This window comes from Ranitomeya imitator, chromosome 2, assembly GCF_032444005.1.
Source record: "Ranitomeya imitator isolate aRanImi1 chromosome 2, aRanImi1.pri, whole genome shotgun sequence".
Classification (NCBI taxonomy): Eukaryota; Metazoa; Chordata; class Amphibia; order Anura; family Dendrobatidae; genus Ranitomeya; species Ranitomeya imitator.
Window position 1 is genome coordinate 836,754,385 of NC_091283.1, and position 20,527 is coordinate 836,774,911.

At 43.0% G+C, this 20,527-nt stretch overlaps 1 protein-coding gene across 1 annotated transcript in view; it reads right to left on the reverse strand.

Annotated features, from left to right (window-relative positions):
• The window catches only part of LOC138666865 (zinc finger protein 208-like), a 110,306-nt gene that overhangs the window by 65,375 nt on the left and 24,404 nt on the right, over positions 1-20,527 (reverse strand). The window contains 2 exon segments of the mRNA XM_069755046.1: positions 16,725-16,972; positions 18,803-19,609. Of these exon segments, the coding sequence (XP_069611147.1) occupies positions 16,725-16,972; positions 18,803-19,609 (1,055 nt within the window).

Consider the following 20,527-nt stretch of genomic DNA (forward strand, 5'->3'; position numbering starts at 1 on the left):
CCCTCCTTGCCCGGGCTGAGTATTTTGTTGTGCGCCCTCTCTTGGCAGGTTTGTTGTGGTACCATGTGCTTTCCTTTTGATGATAATGGATTTGATGGTGCTCCGGGGATCATCAGAGATATGGAGATTTTTTTTTTTTATAACAGAACCCTGACATACTTCTAAACAACTTAGTCCCTGACATTTTGGAGATCTCCTTGGTCTTCATGGTGTGGTTTGGAGATGTCCTTTTCTTCATGGTGTTGTTTGGAGATCTCCTTGGTCTTCATGGTGGTGTTTGGAGATCTACTTGGTCTTTATGGTGTTGTTTGGAGATCTCTTTGGTCTTCATGGTTGTGTTTGGAGATCTCCTTGGTCTTCATGGTGTTGATTGGAGATCTCCTTGGTCTTCATGGTGGTGTTTGGAGATCTCCTTGGTCTTCATGGTGGTGTTTGAAGATCTCCTTGGTCTTAATGGTGTTGTTTGAAGATCTCCTTGGTCTTCATGGTGTTGTTTGCAGAACTCCTTGGTCTTCATGGTGTTGCTTGGAGATCTCCTTGGTCTTCATGGTGGTGTTTGGGGATCTCATTGGTCTTTATGGTGGTGTTTGAAGATCTCCTTGGTCTTAATGGTGTTGTTTGAAGATCTCCTTGGTCTTCATGGTGTTGTTTGCAGAACTCCTTGGTCTTCATGGTGTTGCTTGGAGATCTCCTTGGTCTTCATGGTGTTGTTTGGTTAGTGGTGTCTCTTATTAAAGGTGTTGCAGTTACTTATATTGCACACAGGGGGAACGTACTGTCACTAAGTATGGGATTTATGAAGAGAATTGCTTGCTTGCACCAGAAATTTTTAGGGGAGTCAAGTCATAGCTAAAGAGGTGAATACATATGCACATGCCAATTTGTAGTTATTTGATCATATAAAATTAATTCACGCCTATATTTTCTCACTAGACTATTTAGTGCTGATGTATCACACACAAATATGAATACAACATATTTAAACACAGGTTATAATATAGCAAAATAGGTAAAAAGTGAAGGGGTGAATACTTTTCAAGCCACTGTAGCATCTGCTTTGTGAACCACGTGTCACTTTCTCCATGTAAGCCTATAAGACTCACAACAAGGCTGAACGTGACATGGACATGGACATGGAGAACGTGACGTTGTGTGGTCCGGGTAATCAGACTGACAGTCATGTTATACAGAAAAAGTCTGTAACATCGCTTATAACCGGAGAGGGCGGCGATTACTAAGTATAATAATACTCACACAGAGTGCACAATACACACTGCACAGGGGATGGAAGATAACAATTTTCATTGGGGTGCTGCTGTACATGAATGTAAAGAAACTTTATCACAAAATAATAATTTTTTTCAATAAAAATATTTTTACCTTGAAAACTAAAGATATTTAACTCCTTGCCGACCTACCACGTATATATACGTCATAGGTGCTATATAAATAAATAATAATAATAATAGGTTGAGTCCCTGTATTCTATGCAGGCTCCGGCGCTGACCCCGCAGGTTTTCAGGCAGATGACAGCCGCTCTGTTCATCTATCATATGCCCCTCAATCTCCGACAGCGGCATTTAACATGGCTGTGCCAGAAGCAGCGTCACTAATCCTGCCCATTGGCAAGCCTGTCACATGATTGGGGGGTACCGATGGGTTAGGCTACGTTCACATTTGCGTTGTGCGATGCTGCGTCGGCGACGCAACGCACAACGCAAACAAGAACGCAGGCAAAACGCATCATTTTGTGACGCATGCGTCCTTTTTTAGCATGATTGGACGCAAAAAAATGCAACTTGCTGCGTCCTCTGCGCCCTGACGCTTGCGCCAAAAAAGACGCATGCGTCACAAAACGCAAGACAACGCATGTCCATGCGCCCCCATGTTAAATATAGGGGTGCATGATGCATGCGTCGCCGCGGCTGCACCCGACGCAGCCCCGCAAAACGCTAATGTGAACGTAGCCTTAGCATGACAACCCGGGGTCTGCAGGTGTTCATATCAGATGATCAATCCTGCTACACATAGCAGTGCTGCAGCCCTCTGTGTAGCACAAGCGATCAGAGGATCGCAGCTTGAAGTCTCCTAAGGAGACTATTGAAACAAATAACAAGTAGAAAAACAAAAGGTTTTAAAACTATTTAAAAAATGGAAAAAAAATATAAACGTTCAAATCACCCCCCCCTCCCTTTTGCCCCATTAAAAATAAAACAAAAATAAAAAAAATACATATATTTGGTATCACCGCATTCAGAATCACCTGATCTATCAATATATAAAAAGCATTACTTCGATCAGTAAACGGCGTAGAGAGAAAGAAACCAAAACACCAGAATTATGTTTTTTTTAGTTACCGCAACATTGCAATAAAATGCAATAACAGGCGATCAAAACATTCTATGTACCCCAAACTTATATCAATAAGAATGTCAACTCGGCGCGTAAAAAATAAGCCTTCACATGGCCCCAGATGCAGAAAAATGGAAAAGCTACAGGTCTCGGAAAATGGCGCATTTTTTTTTTTTTTTACAAACGTTGGATTTGTTTTCACCACTTAAATAAAAAATAACCTAGACATGTTTGGTGTCTATGAACTCACAATGACCTGGAGAATAATAATGGCGGGTCAGTTTTAGCATTTGGTGAGCATGGTAAAAAAAAAAACAATTGTGAAATTACATTTTTTTTGTTTGTAATTTCTCCACACTTGGAATTTTTTGGTAAAATCATTGGTGTCGTTCAAAAGTACAACTCGTGCCGCAAATAACAAGCTCTCACATGGTCATACTGATGGAAAAATAAAAGAGTTATGGCTCTGGGGAAAAAGGGGAGCAAAAAACGAAAACGTAAAAAAAAACAGAAGACCCCATAATAATAATAATAATAATCTTTATTTTTATATAGCGCTAACATATTCCGCAGCGCTTTACAGTTTGCACACATTATCATCACTGTCCCTGATGGGGCTCACAATCTAGAATCCCTATCAGTATGTCTTTGGAATGTGGGAGGAAACCGGAGTACCCGGAGGAAACCCACGCAAACACGGAGAGAACATACAAACTCTTTGCAGATGTTGTCCTGGGTGGGATTAGAACCCAGGACCCCAGCGCTGCAAGGCTGCTGTGCTAACCACTGCGCCACCGTGCTGCCCGTGTTAAAATTAAGAAAATTCTAGAATAAAAGTAAAACGTTTTTATGTCACGTGGGAAGTGATGTCAAATTAGAAAAAAAAAACAATGGAAGAATTGTTGACTCAAAATAAGTGTTATATGTACATACATACTTCCTCCGCCTGCAGAGCCGCACACTGGATATATGGCTGTACTGTGCTTACAGGACCTGCGGTGATGTCACTGTCATGTGATCTGTCACATGTGGGAGGAGTCAGTGACCACTTTACCAGGAGGCTCAGCGTGAGCTGGTTGTCATGGTTCTGGAAAAATAGATGTATCAGACCTGGGGGATGGTGTCCTGAGGGTTTTCTGCACTTGGACGCTGGACATCACTTTCCGTCCTCGTTATCTTATCGATTGTATTTTTTTTCTCCTTCATTATCACATACCTTTGGTCATTATGGTCATATGAGCACTTGTTTGGTTTTTTTTGGGGGGTTGCACAAGTTGAATTTTTTAAAGAAGCTTTTTTTAGGTTTTTTGTTTTTTGTTCAGATTTTATTATTCTTTTTTTCAGGAAATGTTAAAAAAAAAGCTAAAAGAATTTTGCAATTTATAAAATTTGTTTTTTACTATTTAATATGACACCTTTGCGAAGAAATGAAATCGGATTTTTTTTTTGTAATATTTGCATCAATTGTTTCAATACAACAAAAACTAAAAAAAAAAAAACCCGCACCTGACACAAGTCTGTTAAATGGCCCACAGTGTAATCATGGTCTTACACTTGCACACTTTGCACGTATACCAACTTATGTTCCGGCTCTTTTTTTGCTGTGGATTCTCAAACAGGGCGTGCCTCCCTGACCCTCCACTTTTGAGCTTGGCATTTTATATAGCTTCCCATGGGCAGGTGGCTGAACAGTTGGACCCAGTCCTGCTCTGTCCTTATTCACATTGGGGTAGTTTGACACAAGGTCAGGTGTTAATACTAAAAGATGGGACCATCCCAATTGGGTACACCTTGTCATAGTGTAATGGCATTTACGCTTTTTTTTTCAACAATAAATTTTTATTTAATAATTATTCAAATAACAAACTGGTACACTGAAGTGATGTAAAAGAAAACGAACATTTAGTTGGGTGGAGTACAAAGGGAGAGCCTAATGCAGTGTTTCTCAACTCCAGTCCTCAAGACCCCACAACAGGTCATGTTTTCAGGATTTCCTTAGTATTGCATAGGCCAGTGTTCCCCAAGTCCGTTCCTCAACAGCCACCGACAGGTCATGTTTTCAGGATTTCCTTAGTATTGCACAGGTGATAATTGCATCATGTGCTGCTCAGTTTATTATGATAGACTTTCAGCCATACATGGACATTATGTAGTGCTAATAAGCCTGGTTCTATCATTTGTTATACTTTGCTGCCATCTACTGGCCGTTTGCTATATCACTGTAATATTTGTTATGGAATTTTCCCACAACACCTTTCTGTCTTTAGCTCCTCCTATCTTTTTCCTTCTCTTCCTGTTTTGTACTCCGTGCCATCTTGGATCCCACATGTGCTGCAGAGCTGGAGAAGGATTCTCTTGTTACCTCTAACCTGAAGCTTCTATTATCTCTGTCTGGTGATTCTGTAACAGCTCTAACCTACAGTCCTCACTCTCACCAAGGTACTGTAAATAAACCTGTTGAATGTATCACTGCATCATCTTTCCGGATCACCATGCGCAGCTGATAGAGACTGGCGGCACAGGTTGGCGAGTAACGCTACCTGCCATTGTTTATATAGCGATTTGTGATCACATCCCTCAGACACATCTCATCCACGTATATCGGTGGCAGAATAGTAACAAGAGACCTAAGTCTACAGTGTCTGTGTGCACATGCATTGTCTGCTAGCAAGTCTTAACCGTCCGCCATCTTAGCTAAAACATGTCCACAAAGGGCACCGTGGACCCATCTGCAAGTGAAGCACATCAGGTTCCCGACACCATAGATGCTGCAGGAGCAGAGTCCACACTTACTGCAGAGCAGGACGTACGACCCAAACGTGTAACCAAGCCGACACAAAAGGCCAGAGAGAACTTTGAGACTACTAGAGACGAGTTCCATGATAACCTAGAACATTTATGGGGCAGAGTTGATCACTATTTAGCAGCTCTTCCACGCTATCACAGTGACGCTGCAGGTTTAACCGCCACATTGAAGAGTTTATCTGCCGCCTATGATCGCTACCAGAGACTGTCTGCAAAGCACATCACATTCCTGAGTAACTGTGACATGGAAGATGCCCCAGCAGAAGTAACTGAAAGGGAAACTCTTCTCCAAGAAAAGACCTCATTAGTGCGAGATGCCCAGGATAAAGCAGAACTCCGCATCGCTCACCTCCAAGAGGTTAGGTCACATCGCACAACATCGACCAAAATCACAGCTCGGTCTTCCAGATCATCTCACTCCAGGAAATCAACATTGTCTGACAAGCTACTGGAGATCCGTGCAGCTGCAGAGGAAGCTAGAGTAAAAAGCTCCTTTGCTAAAAGGGAGGCTGAAGTGGAAGTGGAAGCTCAAAGAAATGAGATGGAAGCTCAAAGGAAATTAAAAATACTCCAAGCAGAAAGGGAAGAAGCAACAGCCCTTGCTAAACTGAAGGTCCTTGAACAAGCATTGGGACAAGAAGACAACTCGGACTGTCTTATTCCAGAAGAAATGGAGGACTCAGCTGATCGCACCTCTGACTACGTGCTAAGACATCTAACATCTGCACCAGCACCACCTCCAGTTTCTAACACGGATGCGCCCGCAAGTCAAGAAATGTCGCCACCTACTGCCGACAAGGTAACTTCCAGCACTAACTCACAATTTAGGCCACAGCCAGCAGATCCTATAGAGACTAAACCGCAGTTTAACCCTTATGCCGCATCATTTCGTCCTGATTTGTCGCAGTCATATAAGCCAGAGAACTTACATTCCCTACGGATACCACAAGTTCATCCTGCAACAATGACCGGGAGATCGGATATGTCTGACTTCGCCAGATACATGATTCGCCGGGAGTTAATAAACATTAGTCTCTCAAAGTTTGATGATCGTGCTGAGAATTATAGAGCCTGGAAATCCACCTTTCAAGCAGTGATCCAAGACCTTAATCTCACCGGCAAGGAACAACTGGATTTGTTTGTTAACTGGTTAGGCCCTGAATCAGCAGAGCGCATAAAGACAATAAGGGCAGTTCATGTGGACTATTCAGATGCAGGTCTTATTGCAGCCTGGGAGAGACTAGAACAAACCTATGGCAGCTCAGAAGCTATAGAATGTGCCTTATTTAAAAGACTGCAAACCTTCCCAAAGATAACTAACAAGGACAATAGAAAACTTCAAGATCTGAGCGACCTGCTAAAGGAAAATAGAATTGGCAAAATTAGACCCACGTCTCTCAGGACTGAGCTACCTAGATACTGCTCACGGCGTTAATCCAATAGTGTCCAAGTTGCCACACGGCATGCAGGATAAATGGGCAGACCACGGCTCACAGTATAAAAGGCAGCATGATGTGTCCTTTCCCCCCTTTTCATATTTTTCCAGGTTCATCAGTGACCAAGCTCGGAAGAAGAATGATCCCAGCTTCGACTTCACTGAGCCTACTCCACCAGCATCATCATCATCTACAAGGTATGATAACATTGCCAAATGTAGAGATTCAAGGAACACAGTATCTGTGAGAAAGACTGACGTTCCACTTACTACACCTGCCTTCACTAAGACAAATAATGTTGCTCCTAAAGTCATGGACAATAACCGTATGTGCCCTATCCATAAAAGGCCTCACCCACTTAAAGAATGCCGTGGATTCAGAGCAAGGAATTTGCAGGAGTGTATAGATACCCTCAAGGAGCTTGGGATATGTTATAAGTGTTGCACCTCCTCAGACCACCTCGCTAAGGACTGTAAGGCCGCCATTAAGTGCACTGAATGCAGCAGTGATAAACACGTCACAGCCATGCATCCCACGCCAGCTCCATACAACTCACAACCTTCTGCAGCATCTAACCCTGCTCAAAAGCATGGCGGGGAGCCACAGGTCCCTGACCCAACTGCAACCGCTGTTTCCTCCTCATGTACTGAGGTATGTGGAGAAGGGACTGATCCTAAATGCTGTGCCAAGGTATGTCTGATTGAGGTCTATCCAGAAGGACAACCCGACAAGGCCTCCAAAATGTATGCCATAATAGATGAGCAAAGTAACCGATCTCTAGCAAGGCCCAAATTCTTTGAGATCTTCAACATAAAGGGACAAACGACTCCATACATCCTCAACACCTGCTCTGGTCGTGCTGAGACTTCTGGCAGGAGAGCCTCTGGGTACATAGTCTCTTCAATCAAGGGAAACGTGCATATACCCTTGCCAACCCTAATTGAATGTGACCAGATACCTGATAACAGGGAGGAGATTCCCACTCCGGAAGCCGCACTTCATCATCGCCACTTGAGGCACCTGACTAATGAAATTCCTCCTCTGGACATGAATGCTGATATTCTAATCCTATTCGGAAGGGACATTCTGAAGGTCCACAAGGTACGCCAACAATGCAACGGCCCAGATGATGCTCCATACGCCCAAAGACTCGACCTAGGCTGGGTAATCGTGGGCGATGTATGTCTGGATAGGAGTCACAAGGCTTCCGAAATCAACGCCTATAAAACATATGTGCTCCAAAATGGTCGAGCAACTCACTTTAAGCCATGCCTTCATCACTACGAAGTGAAAGAGAGGTTCTCTGATTGCATCCAGGAGCCTGACATCATTCCCACTCCCTACGGTGATGACTTAGGGAGAACAGTGTTTCACACAATAAAAGATGACAACAAAGTCGCCTTATCCATAGAAGACAAGGAGTTTCTTAAAATCATGGACAGTGGATTCTTCAAAAATGAATCTGACCGCTGGGTTGCTCCCTTACCCTTCAAGGCTTCAAGGACCAGGCTTCCTAACAACAGAGAACAGGCCTTATCTAGATTCATCTCACTGCAGAGAACATTAAGGAACAAGCCTGAAATGAAGGAACATTTCATAGCTTTTATGGACAAGATATTTCGCAATGATCACGCAGAGCCAGCTCCACCATTGCAAGCTGATGAAGAATGCTGGTATCTACCTTCCTTTGGAGTGTATCATCCAAGAAAGCCGAAACAAATCAGGGTGGTGTTCGATTCAAGCGCCAAACATGACGGCGTATCTCTGAATGACGTTCTCCTCACTGGTCCGAACCTGACTAACAACCTGGTTGGAGTGCTCATGAGATTCAGAAAGGAACCAGTCGCCATTACTGCCGACATCGAACAAATGTTCCATTGTTTCATCGTGCAACAAGATCACAGAAATTATCTCCGTTTTCTATGGCACCGAGACAACGACACCAACAAGGAAATGATCGAATACCGCATGAAGGTGCACGTTTTCGGAAACAGTCCTTCTCCTGCAGTCGCTACCTACGGCCTACGTAGGACAGCCTCCGATGGTGCAGCAGAGTTCGGGAAGGATGCCCAACAGTTTGTTGAAAAGGACTTCTACGTGGACGACGGTCTTAAATCCCTGCCCACGGCGGAAGAAGCCACAGATCTGCTCAAACGGACACAAGGTATGCTTTCTAAAGCTCATTTAAGATTGCATAAAATTGCCTCCAATAGTGCTGTTGTCATGAAGGCCTTTCACCCTAATGATCATGCCGCAGAATTTAGGGACTTGAACCTAGGCTCAGACAATCCACCAGTACAGAGAAGTCTAGGCCTGAGGTGGAACTTGCTAAATGACTCCTTCAGCTTTCAGGTTAGTGGTGCAGAAAAACCATTTACTAAGCGTGGGGTTCTGTCAGTGGTGAACAGTCTATATGATCCACTTGGGTTTGTCGCACCCCTGACTATACAAGGCAAGCTCCTGCTGAGACAACTCTCAGAGTACATTAAGGACTGGGATATACCACTCCCTGCAGACAAACAACTAAAGTGGAAGTCATGGAGAGAATCTCTTTGCGCCTTGGATAAGATCCACATACCACGTTGTTACACTCCAGCATCCCTAACTACAAGTCAAAGGAAGGAGATTCATGTATTCGCTGATGCCTCCACTGAAGCTATTGCCGCTGTCGCTTACTTGAAGGTTGTAGACTCTAACAATGATGCCCATGTTGGATGTCTGTTTGGAAAGGCTAAACTGGCTCCTAAATCCGAGCACACCATACCCAGACTCGAGCTCTGTGGGGCTGTACTAGCCATAGAGATTGCAGACTTCATACAGAGCGAACTAGCTATTCACGTGGATGACACAATATTCTACACAGACAGTAAGGTAGTTCTGGGCTACATATACAACCAGACGAAACGCTTCTACGTCTATGTCAGTAACCGAGTGGAAAGGATCAGGAAATCCTCCAAACCCCAGCAATGACAGCACGTCCCATCCCATCTTAACCCTGCGGACCTTGCTACTAGACCATTGTCTATTGGTGCCTTCGCAAGCTCTTCTTGGTTGACCGGACCGGAGTTCCTTCACGAACAGTGCAAAGAGACTGCCGTTGAAGACAGCTTCAGCCTTGAGGATCCAGATGTCGATCCAGAGATCCGTCCTGATGTCAGCACCTTCATCACCAAATTCAAGGAGAAGGTTGGCTTGGACTGTGAGCGTTTTGATCGCTTCTCAAGATGGACGAGGCTGGTTCGTGCCATTGCAAGGTTAGTACACATTGTACAATGCTATCGCAATAAGGACAGTAACACTGATTGTCATGGTTGGAATATCTGCCATAAGACTCTCTCTGCTGAAGACATTGCTCTGAGTGAACTCATTGTGATACGCAATGTGCAGCAGAATGTTTTTCACAAGGAACTGGAATCTATGCTGATGGACTCAAATCTTTCAAGACTCACTCACGAGACCTTGACCACTTTCTTAGCAGAAGTCTCTGCTATAGTAAACTCAAGACCTCTTGTACCCATATCTACGGATCCAGAATCTCCTACAATTCTCACTCCGGCAACTCTCCTCACCCAGAAACTTGGAACTGTTCCTAACCCGCCTGAAGACTCTGTGTCCGGTAACAAATATCAGAGACGGTGGAAATATGTGCAACATCTGGCTAATTGTTTCTGGAATAGATGGAAGAGGGAGTACCTGACACTTCTCCAAAAACGAAGAAAATGGCAACAAGTAAAGCCAAATTTACAAGTAGGAGATATTATCCTCATGAAAGACCAGAAGGAGGAAAGAAACAAATGGCCTATGGGACTTATATCTAAAACCTTTCCAAGTGACGATGGCAAGGTACGCAAGGTAGAAGTGACAGTTACTAAGCAAGGTGACCCCAAATCTTTCATTAGGCCTATATCAGAGATTATCTTACTCATAGCGGTTGAGGATTGATTATCCATCCAATCAGTAGGAACTCTTTCAAGGAACTTCAACCTTTGGATTACAAATGGGTTGGAGACAGTTTGGCCTAGCGCGGCTTCTCCAATCCGAAGATGGGTTATCCGTTGGATTACTTCAAGAACTCGTTATAGACATTTGTCTATCTTGTTATTCAATATGTTATTGTTGCATTGCATGCGTTGTTTTTATCTTACAGGTTGAGGTATCCCTCCATGCACTTCTGGTGAACACTCCCAATTCGAGACTTATGGTATAGTGAAATCCAAGGATTTCAGATGGGGAGTGTGCTGCTCAGTTTATTATGATAGACTTTCAGCCATACATGGACATTATGTAGTGCTAATAAGCCTGGTTCTATCATTTGTTATACTTTGCTGCCATCTACTGGCCGTTTGCTATATCACTGTAATATTTGTTATGGAATTTTCCCACAACACCTTTCTGTCTTTAGCTCCTCCTATCTTTTTCCTTCTCTTCCTGTTTTGTACTCCGTGCCATCTTGGATCCCACATGTGCTGCAGAGCTGGAGAAGGATTCTCTTGTTACCTCTAACCTGAAGCTTCTATTATCTCTGGTGATTCTGTAACAGCTCTAACCTACAGTCCTCACTCTCACCAAGGTACTGTAAATAAACCTGTTGAATGTATCACTGCATCATCTTTCCGGATCACCACGCGCAGCTGATAGAGACTGGCGGCACAGGTTGGCGAGTAACGCTACCTGCCATTGTTTATATAGCGATTTGTGATCACATCCCTCAGACACATCTCATCCACGTATATCGGTGGCAGAATACATCACCTGCACAGGCAATAATTCCATCACCTGTGCAATACTCAGGAAATCCTGAAAACATGACCTGTTGGTGGCTCTTGAGGACCGGACTTGGGGAACACTGGCATAGGCGATGGAATTAATGCTTGAGCAGGTGATGAAATTATCACCTGTTCAATACTCAGGAAATCCTGAAAACATGACCTGTTGTGGGGTCTTGAGGACTGGAGTTGAGAAACACTGGCCTAACATAACTGACGGGAAGGAGTAGACGGTAAACGAGGGGGGGTTTAGTCAAGTCTAAATTTAATATAAAGAATTAGGACGAATCTGGGGAGTCAGGAGCATGTAAACGAAGGGAGGTGTGACGAAGGGAGTGTGGTTGGCCTATTCCACCCATGGAAGCCAAATTTTCTCAAATTTGCGGACTTTATCCATAAATATGACAGAAAATTTTTTCATGCTATGGTTTGTTTGGCCGCTAGGGATAAAAATGAGATGAGAATTTTGGTGTGTTTAGGGACGGTAGGGGTACGTTTGCTAAGTAAGGCTTCCCAAGATTTTTTTTTAAGGTTAGCGTTTGTGACTGAGAGAATAAGGTGATATACTGTAGTCAAAAATCTGCACACCACACGGCACATCCATCAAATATTGTACATATTCCCGTCAGAATCACAACCTCTAAAACACTTGGGAGAGTAGCTGGGAACTGGCTTGGCAACTCTAGCTGGGGTTAGGTATCATCTAGCTAACACCTTATAGTTTGTCTCTAGCAGTAAGGTATTTAGAATTCCGTCGGTTGAAGTTGACCAAATCTAAGACCATTCTGGGTCAGCCGATATCAGACTCCCAGTGAGAGGTGGTGTAGGCTAAATTACACCTGTGTTAGGTGTAATTGATATGTGAGTAGAGGAGTGAGATGGTACCCGGGGAGTGTGGAGTCTGGCTATACCTTTGTTCGAAAGGAGTGAACATGTAAGGCGGGCTGGAGTTTCTCAGAAGTGTGGTAATAAAGTTCTTCAATTGTAAATAGCAGAATATTTCTCTAGGAGGAAGTTTGTACTTTTCCTGGAGGGCTGGGAATGGAATAATACCATCAACGTTAAATAGATGGTGGACTCTCGTAATACCTGCAGCGACCGAAAGACGAAAGCTCCAGAGAGACTCATTTCCCGGAGGGAACTGCAAATTGCCCCATAGTGGTGTGAGAGGCAGGACGGGGGAAATTAAGTTTGAGGAATATTTTAGGGAATCCCATATTTTGAGTGAATGTGATAGAATTGGATTTATAACTTGCTTGCGTTGTGCTGGGAGGATCCATAATAAAGCATCAAGGGTCATTGAGCGACACTCAGGGGCTTCTTAGGAAAGCAATTGTGGGGGTTCTGAATAAGCATGGTATAGAGTTAACTGGGCTGCCTGGTAATATTTGGAAAGATTAGGGTCTCCCTCTCCTCCTTTTAGTCGGTGTCGGTAAAGAGTTGCTCTGTTAACTCTGGGGAAACCACCCTTCCAAACAAAAGTGTTAACTAGAGGTTGTGATAATTTGAGGTAGCATGATGGAACAGGGATAGGCAATACAAAGAATAGAGTATTCTGGGGAGAAAAGTCATCTTAATCGCCCCTATCTGACCCAGCCAAGAGAGATGCAGCTTCTCCCAATTCTGAAGTTGCGATCAAAGTTTGCGCAGAGTTTGAGGATAATTGGCAGAGAAAGGGGACTCAAAGTTAGCTGTTAAGTATACACCTAGATATTTGAGGTGATTGGGTTCCACGGAAAGGAAAAATCTAGTCTGAGCTGTGGGATAATGGTGGCAGGAAAGGATATATTCATGAAGTGTGACTTTGAATGGTTTATCTGCAGAGTGGATATGTGTTCAAACTCATTGTTGTGGAGTAGGGCTTGCAAAGAAGATTGTCGGGCAGTTGAAAGGGGTAGTATGTCGTCTGCAAACATAAAAAATTTATGAGAAACCAACGCAATTTCTATTTCTTGTATATTTGGGTTGAGACTAAGGTGAATTGCTAATGGATTGATTGCTACGAGAAATAATAGAAGAGATAGGCAGCATCCTTGACAACTAGCTCTTCTGATCTGAAAATATGCTGAGGAGAAACCATTACAGCGGACATAAGCCGAATTTGAGCTATACAAGGCATAGATCATGAAAGAAATTTATCGGGGAATTTCCATTTCCACAACACTGCAAATAGATATGACCATGAGATAGAATCAAAGGCTTTTTTTAATATCAAGTGATAGTAGCATACACTCAATGTTACGTTGTTTGCATTGATGCAGAAGACGAGAAACCCTCCGGATATTATCAAACGCTTGGCTATGGGGCACAAAACCAACCTGATCATTGTGTATGAGAGATCCCAGACCTCAATTTAAACATTGAGATAAAATTTTTGCTAAGAGTTTGAGATCTATGTTGATGAGGGATATTGGTCTGTAATTAGACCATGATATGTGATCTTAGTTTGGTTTAGGTATCATGGATATCGGTGCCATTAATGAGGTCGCCTATGGCCGTCTCTTAATGAATTAAAGAAGGTAGTGAGATGAGGAATTAGGATAGATGCATATTTCTTGTAGTAAAGGGTTCTGAACCCATCAGGGCCTGGTTTTTGTTGATCTTTAAATTTTTAATTGCATTTTCTATTTCAGAGGGAGAGATGACTTGATTTAGACGTTCAATCATAGTGGAGCCAAGGCCTGGAAGAGGGGTAGCGTTTAGGAAAGTTTCTATTTTTTGTGCATTATTTGAAGAGGTGTCGTCGTATAAATGTTCAAGTTGCTGTTGAAACTGGTGTATAATTAGTTGAAGATTGGATGTAATACATGTGGCAGTGCGCAGATTTGGAGTATGAGGTGTCGGGAGGAATTTGAGGCTTCTGGCAAGGTTGGAATTATTTTTATCATTAAGGGCATAAAAGCGTTGTTGAGTCCAGCAAATGGCTCGGTTTGCATTTTCGGAGAGGCAAAGATCGAGTTCAGAGCGTGCGTGAGGTCATGATGTATAGGAGAGGTCAAGTTCTTCATCTGGGACTCTAATGTTAAAACCCTGCTCTCTAGAGCAGTTTTCTTGCATATCTTTTTTCTTCTTACGAGAAGCTTCTTGAATGCAGAAGTCGCTCAACGCTGCTTTATGAGCTTCCCAAAGAATGACTGGAGAAGAAGCTGAATGTTCTAAGAGAAATATTCATTGAGACGATCTTTCAATCTCTGAGCAATTTCAGGATAAGAGAGTAAGGAGCCATTCAGAGTCCAGTTGAATGAACGGGGTCGTGGGTGTAAAGTGAGGTGAGCTGGACTGGAAAGTGGTCTAACCAGGGAGTAGACTGTATAGAAACGCTTATTAGGTATGATTGATGGGTGGGCCAATATGTGGTCTATAATAGTGTATAAATGTGGTGGAGAGAAATATATATAGTCTTTGACCGAGGGGAATTGTTCTGTCGATAAATCCACCTATTGGTACTGGGAAAGGAGTTTGTTTAGAGCAGCTGAATCTGTAGAAAGTGGAGCTACTGGGGGAGTTGGAGTTTGGGCGTTTGTAGACTTGTCGAGAGCAGTGTTAAGTATAGTGCTGAAGTCACTGCAGAGTTGTCTAGTGCCTTGGGCATGTTCAGAGACTAAATCAAGTAGTCCAGAGAAAATGGCAGATTGATGAGCATTGGGATCATAGTAGGAGACAAAGGTCACCACCTCACCAGAGATAGAACCAGTCACCATGACATAATGGCCCTCTTTATCTGCGATTAAGGACTTAAAGATGAAGGGGACATATTTCTTGAAGCAAATGGCAACACCTTTAGTTTTATTTGGGGGATAGCTTTGTGGAAAAGTGGATAAAAGGGATATAAAAACTTTGAATACGATGAGGTAGAGAAATGTGTCTCTTGAAAGCAAATCACGTCTGCTTGTTGGGATCTGTAATAAGCTTCGGTATGTTTGCGCGTATGTTTGCGCGCGACACTGTTTTGATATGATGGTTAGAGGCATATTGATAAGGGTGTCAGGGTTATATAGAAAGGTCCTTCCTGTGGCCTGAAATTGATAATGAGAGCATAATAATGGGAGTGGCAAATTGTTACAAGTCCCCTCGGGTGGTTAAGGGGGTGGGGGTTAAGGTTTGTACAATACTTAGTGTAAAGGTACCTTCACAATCAGCGACGCTGCAGCGATACCGACAACGATGTCGATCGCTGCAGCGTCGCTGTTTGGTCGCTGGAGAGCTGTCACACAGACAGCTCTCCAGCGACCAACGATGCCGGTAACCAGGGTAAACATCGGGTTACTAAGCGCAGGGCCACGCTTAGTAACCCGATGTTTACCCTGGTTACCATCGTAAAAGTAAAAAAAAACCAAACACTACATACTTACCTTCCGCTGTCTGTCCCCGGCGCTGTGCTTTCCTGCACTGACTGTGAGCACAGCGGCCGGAAAGCAGAGCGGTGACGTCACCGCTGTGCTTTCCGGCTGGCCGGCGCTCACAGCCAGTGCAGAGAAGCACAGCGCCGAGGACAGACAGCGGAAGGTAAGTATGTAGTGTTTGTTTTTTTAACTTTTACGCTGGTAACCAGGATAAACATCGGGTTACTAAGCGCGGCCCTGCGCTTAGTAACCCGGTGTTTACCCTGGTTACCAGTGAAGACATCGCTGAATCGGCGTCACACACGCCGATTCAGCGATGTCTGCAGGAAGTCCAGCGACGAAATAAAGTTCTGGACTTTCTGCAGCGACCAACGACATCACAGCAAGATCCTGATCGCTGCTGCGTGTCAAACTGAACGATATTGCTAGCCAGGACGCTGCAACGTCACGGATCGCTAGCGATATCGTTCAGTGTGACGGTACCTTAACTTGTACAAGATAGAGGGGACAAAGCGAGATGGGGGTGCAGCAAGTATTGAATATTGCTAAACACAACATGCTGAGCAGCAGTGTGTAGAAACACTGAGGGGTCATGGATATTTGTAAGGAAAAACGGATTATGGGGTATAATGATTATATTTATATTTTAGGAAGGGGAGATAGGGTGAACTAGGCAGATTTAGCAGGTAGTGAACCTGGTGTAGGAAGTGAGGAATACCAGAGTAACCTCTATTATTATGGTCTCTTAGAGCAAGGGACTGAAGGGCAGATAGGGCAATTTCCAGATATGGTTTCATAGCGTGTCTTTTAGCGATGGTAGTGAGGGTTAAGTCTGGAAATAGTTCGTAAGCGTGACCTTGGAATTTTAGAGGTGACACATTTCTTGCCACTTGCAGTTGTTCCTTTGTTCTATAAAAATTATTTTTGATGATAATATTTCTGGGCGGTCCATTTGGTTTGCTCCTACTCAGGGTTCTGTGGACGCGATCGATTTCCAGGCGTTCGATAGAAATTCCAGGTACCAGTTCTTGGACCATGCCCATAGCTGTGGATTGGAGGTCTGTAATTGTCTCAGGCAGGCCTGTGATGCGAGCCCGGTTTTCAAAATCCTCTAGTTTATTGTTGAAGGAGTAATTTTCTTCATGGAGTATCTCTAGCTTGTTTTCGTGAGTAGAGAGGGTAGCTGAAGTGGAGTCAATTTTATCTTTCAGATCAGAGGTACGAGAATCCATCTTCCTAATTTCTTTAGAAAGTTCTTTAGTTAATTTTTCTGACATTTCAGATAATTCAGAGTGTAAGATAGACTTGAACTGTGAGAGTAGAGCTGCTTGATCCAGGATAGGAGTGCTGGATTTCTGGTTGTGATAGCTGGGATCTTGTCTGGTTCAGCCCCATCAGGCAGAGATGAGCAGAATGAATAATCTGGAGAATGTGGGCCAGAGGACGTCACCAGGGTCTACTGGAGATTGGTTTCTGTGGTTAGGAGTTATGATAGCTGGGATCTTGTCTGGCTCAGCCCCATCAGGCAGAGATGAGCAAGATGAATCATCTGGAGAATGTGGACCGGAGGACGCCGCCAGGGTCTATTTAAGCTTGGTTTCCGTGGTTAGGAGTCGCTGAGGTGGTCCTGCGTGACTTAGGCATGGGGGAGTCTATGTTATGCAAAGTAATCTGGTAGTTATTGCCCAACTCAGGTTAAATGAGGTCGAAGGGGAGCATATTATGCATTGATCTCTACAGGGAGTAGTGGGGAAAGGGTTAAGACATCACGAAAAGTCTCTAGTTTTAGCCTGCTATGGTTTGCGTGAATAGGCAGGTATAATTACAGGTCAAAAAGTGCAGGAAAATGTATGAAATTCCCAAGGATGTATTAATAAAACACAAATTGACTTGGCTTGTTCTGCAATTTTGATGACTGGTCACTAGGCATCAGCAAAGAACTATTGGCCTGAACTATATAGGCTTGTATTTGACAAGATTTCATTTTTTTATGGAGTCACTAAAGATATTATGTGATGGCTTAATCTTTTGGCTCAGAGGGTCAGAAGCCCACTTACCTCCCAAAGCAATGGGTCTCCAGTGGTGAAATTCAGAGGTGACAGTGCCACCCTCAGCCCCACAACCAGTCCATGGAAGATAGCTACAGGGGGAAAACGAGGAGACTTCACAGTGGCTAGGCCCAGGATCCAGGAGGGTAACCCCACAGATAAGGGTTCACCCTGCTGTTGAAAGGCACAGTCATGGAGGGAGGTGCTGGCGGCACCCAAAACGCAGTCAGCATGGGTCACACTGTCCTCGGTGCACACGCTCCGCTGCTGGCGCTGACATCTGCAGATCACGAGGGCCTGGTAAACCCCCTAGAAATCTCTCCCTCACCTCCAGTACTCTGTCATTCAGGATCCTGTCACAGATGGAGTGGGCTGGCTCAGGGCGGTGAGAGTGCAGATGCCTGCCCGAGAGGGTCCATTGTTTGATAGTGGAAGGTGCCAAGCCCCCAGGATTTGAGCAGAGTCGGGGTATGAAAGATGGCCTCTGGACAGGTCCTTGAGGAGAGATATGCATCGTTGAGGTTGGTAGCTTCGGTGATGTCAGCCTGAAAAAGCAGGCTCAAGCACATATAGTGGTGAACGAGTTAATAGGGTATATCAGCGCTAGATTTACGAGCAGTCAAAGAGATGGGTGGGAGTGGCTGCATACATATCCCACCCCAGGGGCGTGTTATGGCAGAAAAAATGGAGACCAGTTTTTTCATTCATTGTCTGGGTCTGGAGATGTGTAGATCTCCAGTGCATTAGTTTTCGCTAAAAACTTAAGAACTGGACACTAATCCAAGTATGCGAACCCACAATACCGTAGGGACTATTTACTTTGTTTTTTCCCCCTGTGCCCGAAAAGGCTATCTTTTTGTTTTTATATGCTGTTTATGAAATTTGTAATAAACCAGCCTGGACATTTAGATGAAACCACTGCCTATGCCACAGCTTAATGAGTAGAAACCCTACCATATTCTCTGTATTCTATTTGGTTTAAAGATGTTTATTGATAATTGCATACATTTCATAAATTACATGCAATTTTTTTATGTACATTAAAACTTATTTCCCATATTCAGAGCATGAATATGGCTTCTCACCAGTGTGAATTCTCTGGTGATTAATAAGATGTGATGTTCGGGTAAAATGTTTCACATATTATGAACATGGATATGGCTTATCACCTTTGTGAATTTTCTGGTGTTTAACGAGATAAGATTTCTTGTTAAAACATTTTCCACATACTGAACATGAATATGGCTTCTCACCAGTGTGAATTCTATGATGCGAAACAAGATCTGACTTCTGGGTAAAAAACTTTCCACATTCTGAACACATATATGGCTTTTCCCCTCTGTGCCTTCTCTCATGTATGACAAGACTTGATTGACGTGTAAAATATTTCCCGCATTTTAGGCATGAATATGGCTTCTCACCCGTGTGAGTTCTATGATGTGTAACAACATCTTCTTTTCGGTTAAAAGATTTCCCACATTCTAAACACGAAAATGCTTTCTCCTGGGTGTGACTTCTTTGATGTCTAGCAAGATGTGATTTAGCTGTAAAACATTTTCCACATTCTAAACATGCATATGGCTTCTCCCCTGTGTGACTTCTCTCATGTCTAAGAAGATGTGATTTATGGTTAAAAGATTTTCCACATTCTGAACATGAAAATGGCTTCACATTTGGAGACATTAGATGTTTTGTACCCCTTCTACGAATTTTATTTTGTTTATCAATGTGTGATAAATTAGAGGATGAGAGTACATAGGGAATATTGGTGTGTTCTTCATATGAAGGAGGTATGATATTTCGATTGTAGACTTTAAAATCCAACGTCTCATGCCTCTCTGAGCTTCTGGTATAGTCATCTGCCAAAAAGTAAAGTTAATTATATTATTATTGAATAACAAAACCTTAAAAGTGTGTTGCTATTTTATAACATTTTCCCCAATAAAGCTGGAATTACAGATAGAAACATAATACGTAATGTTGCCACATACGCTGATGATCTCCTGTTCCTTATCTCCTGCCCGTATATTTTAATCCCTTATAGCCTAACAAAATGATATACCGTAAACTAAAAATCTTATCTGCCATGCTTTTTTCAAACTGCTATCAGTAGGCTTATAAACTGATTCTTTCATCCTACAACCTTTCCCAGACTGCTCTGAATCTGACAATGATGATTAACCTGGCCGGGATCAAATACCATCACAGAAAAATTGGTGACTCTGACTCTTATTGTCCAATGTTTTTCATTATCATTGTTGATTAGAATGCTTTGGATAATTTTGCGAGTTCTTTAACTTTTTCAAGTCTGACTGCGAAGACAACGTATGAGATGACGTTTGACCTATAAAGAATATAGGTTTCAAGGCTTCATAGAGAATGGATACACCCATAGTATGAATCAATATGTGTTTAATACACAAGTAAAGCAAATATCGCTAAGAGGAAGATTACAAAATTTCTGGGAGAATGTCGGGAAAAGGTATGATAATTCCATTACACAATACTTTACTGATAGATTAATTATATCTTTAATTCCCCTGTTTATGACATTAATGCTATGTATAAAAGTATGTAAGAAATGGAGTCAAGAGATTTCCAAAGGTAAACACATGGAAGTTTTTGAACTCAAGGACACTAACCGCTTCATTACAGAGCTGTTTTCTGTTTATGTGTATTATTCTGATCCTCACCTTATTCCACGAGACATAACTTTTTTTTCAGCAGACAGAAGTGTATGAAGGATTGTTTTTTTTTCAAATAAATGTCCTTGATTT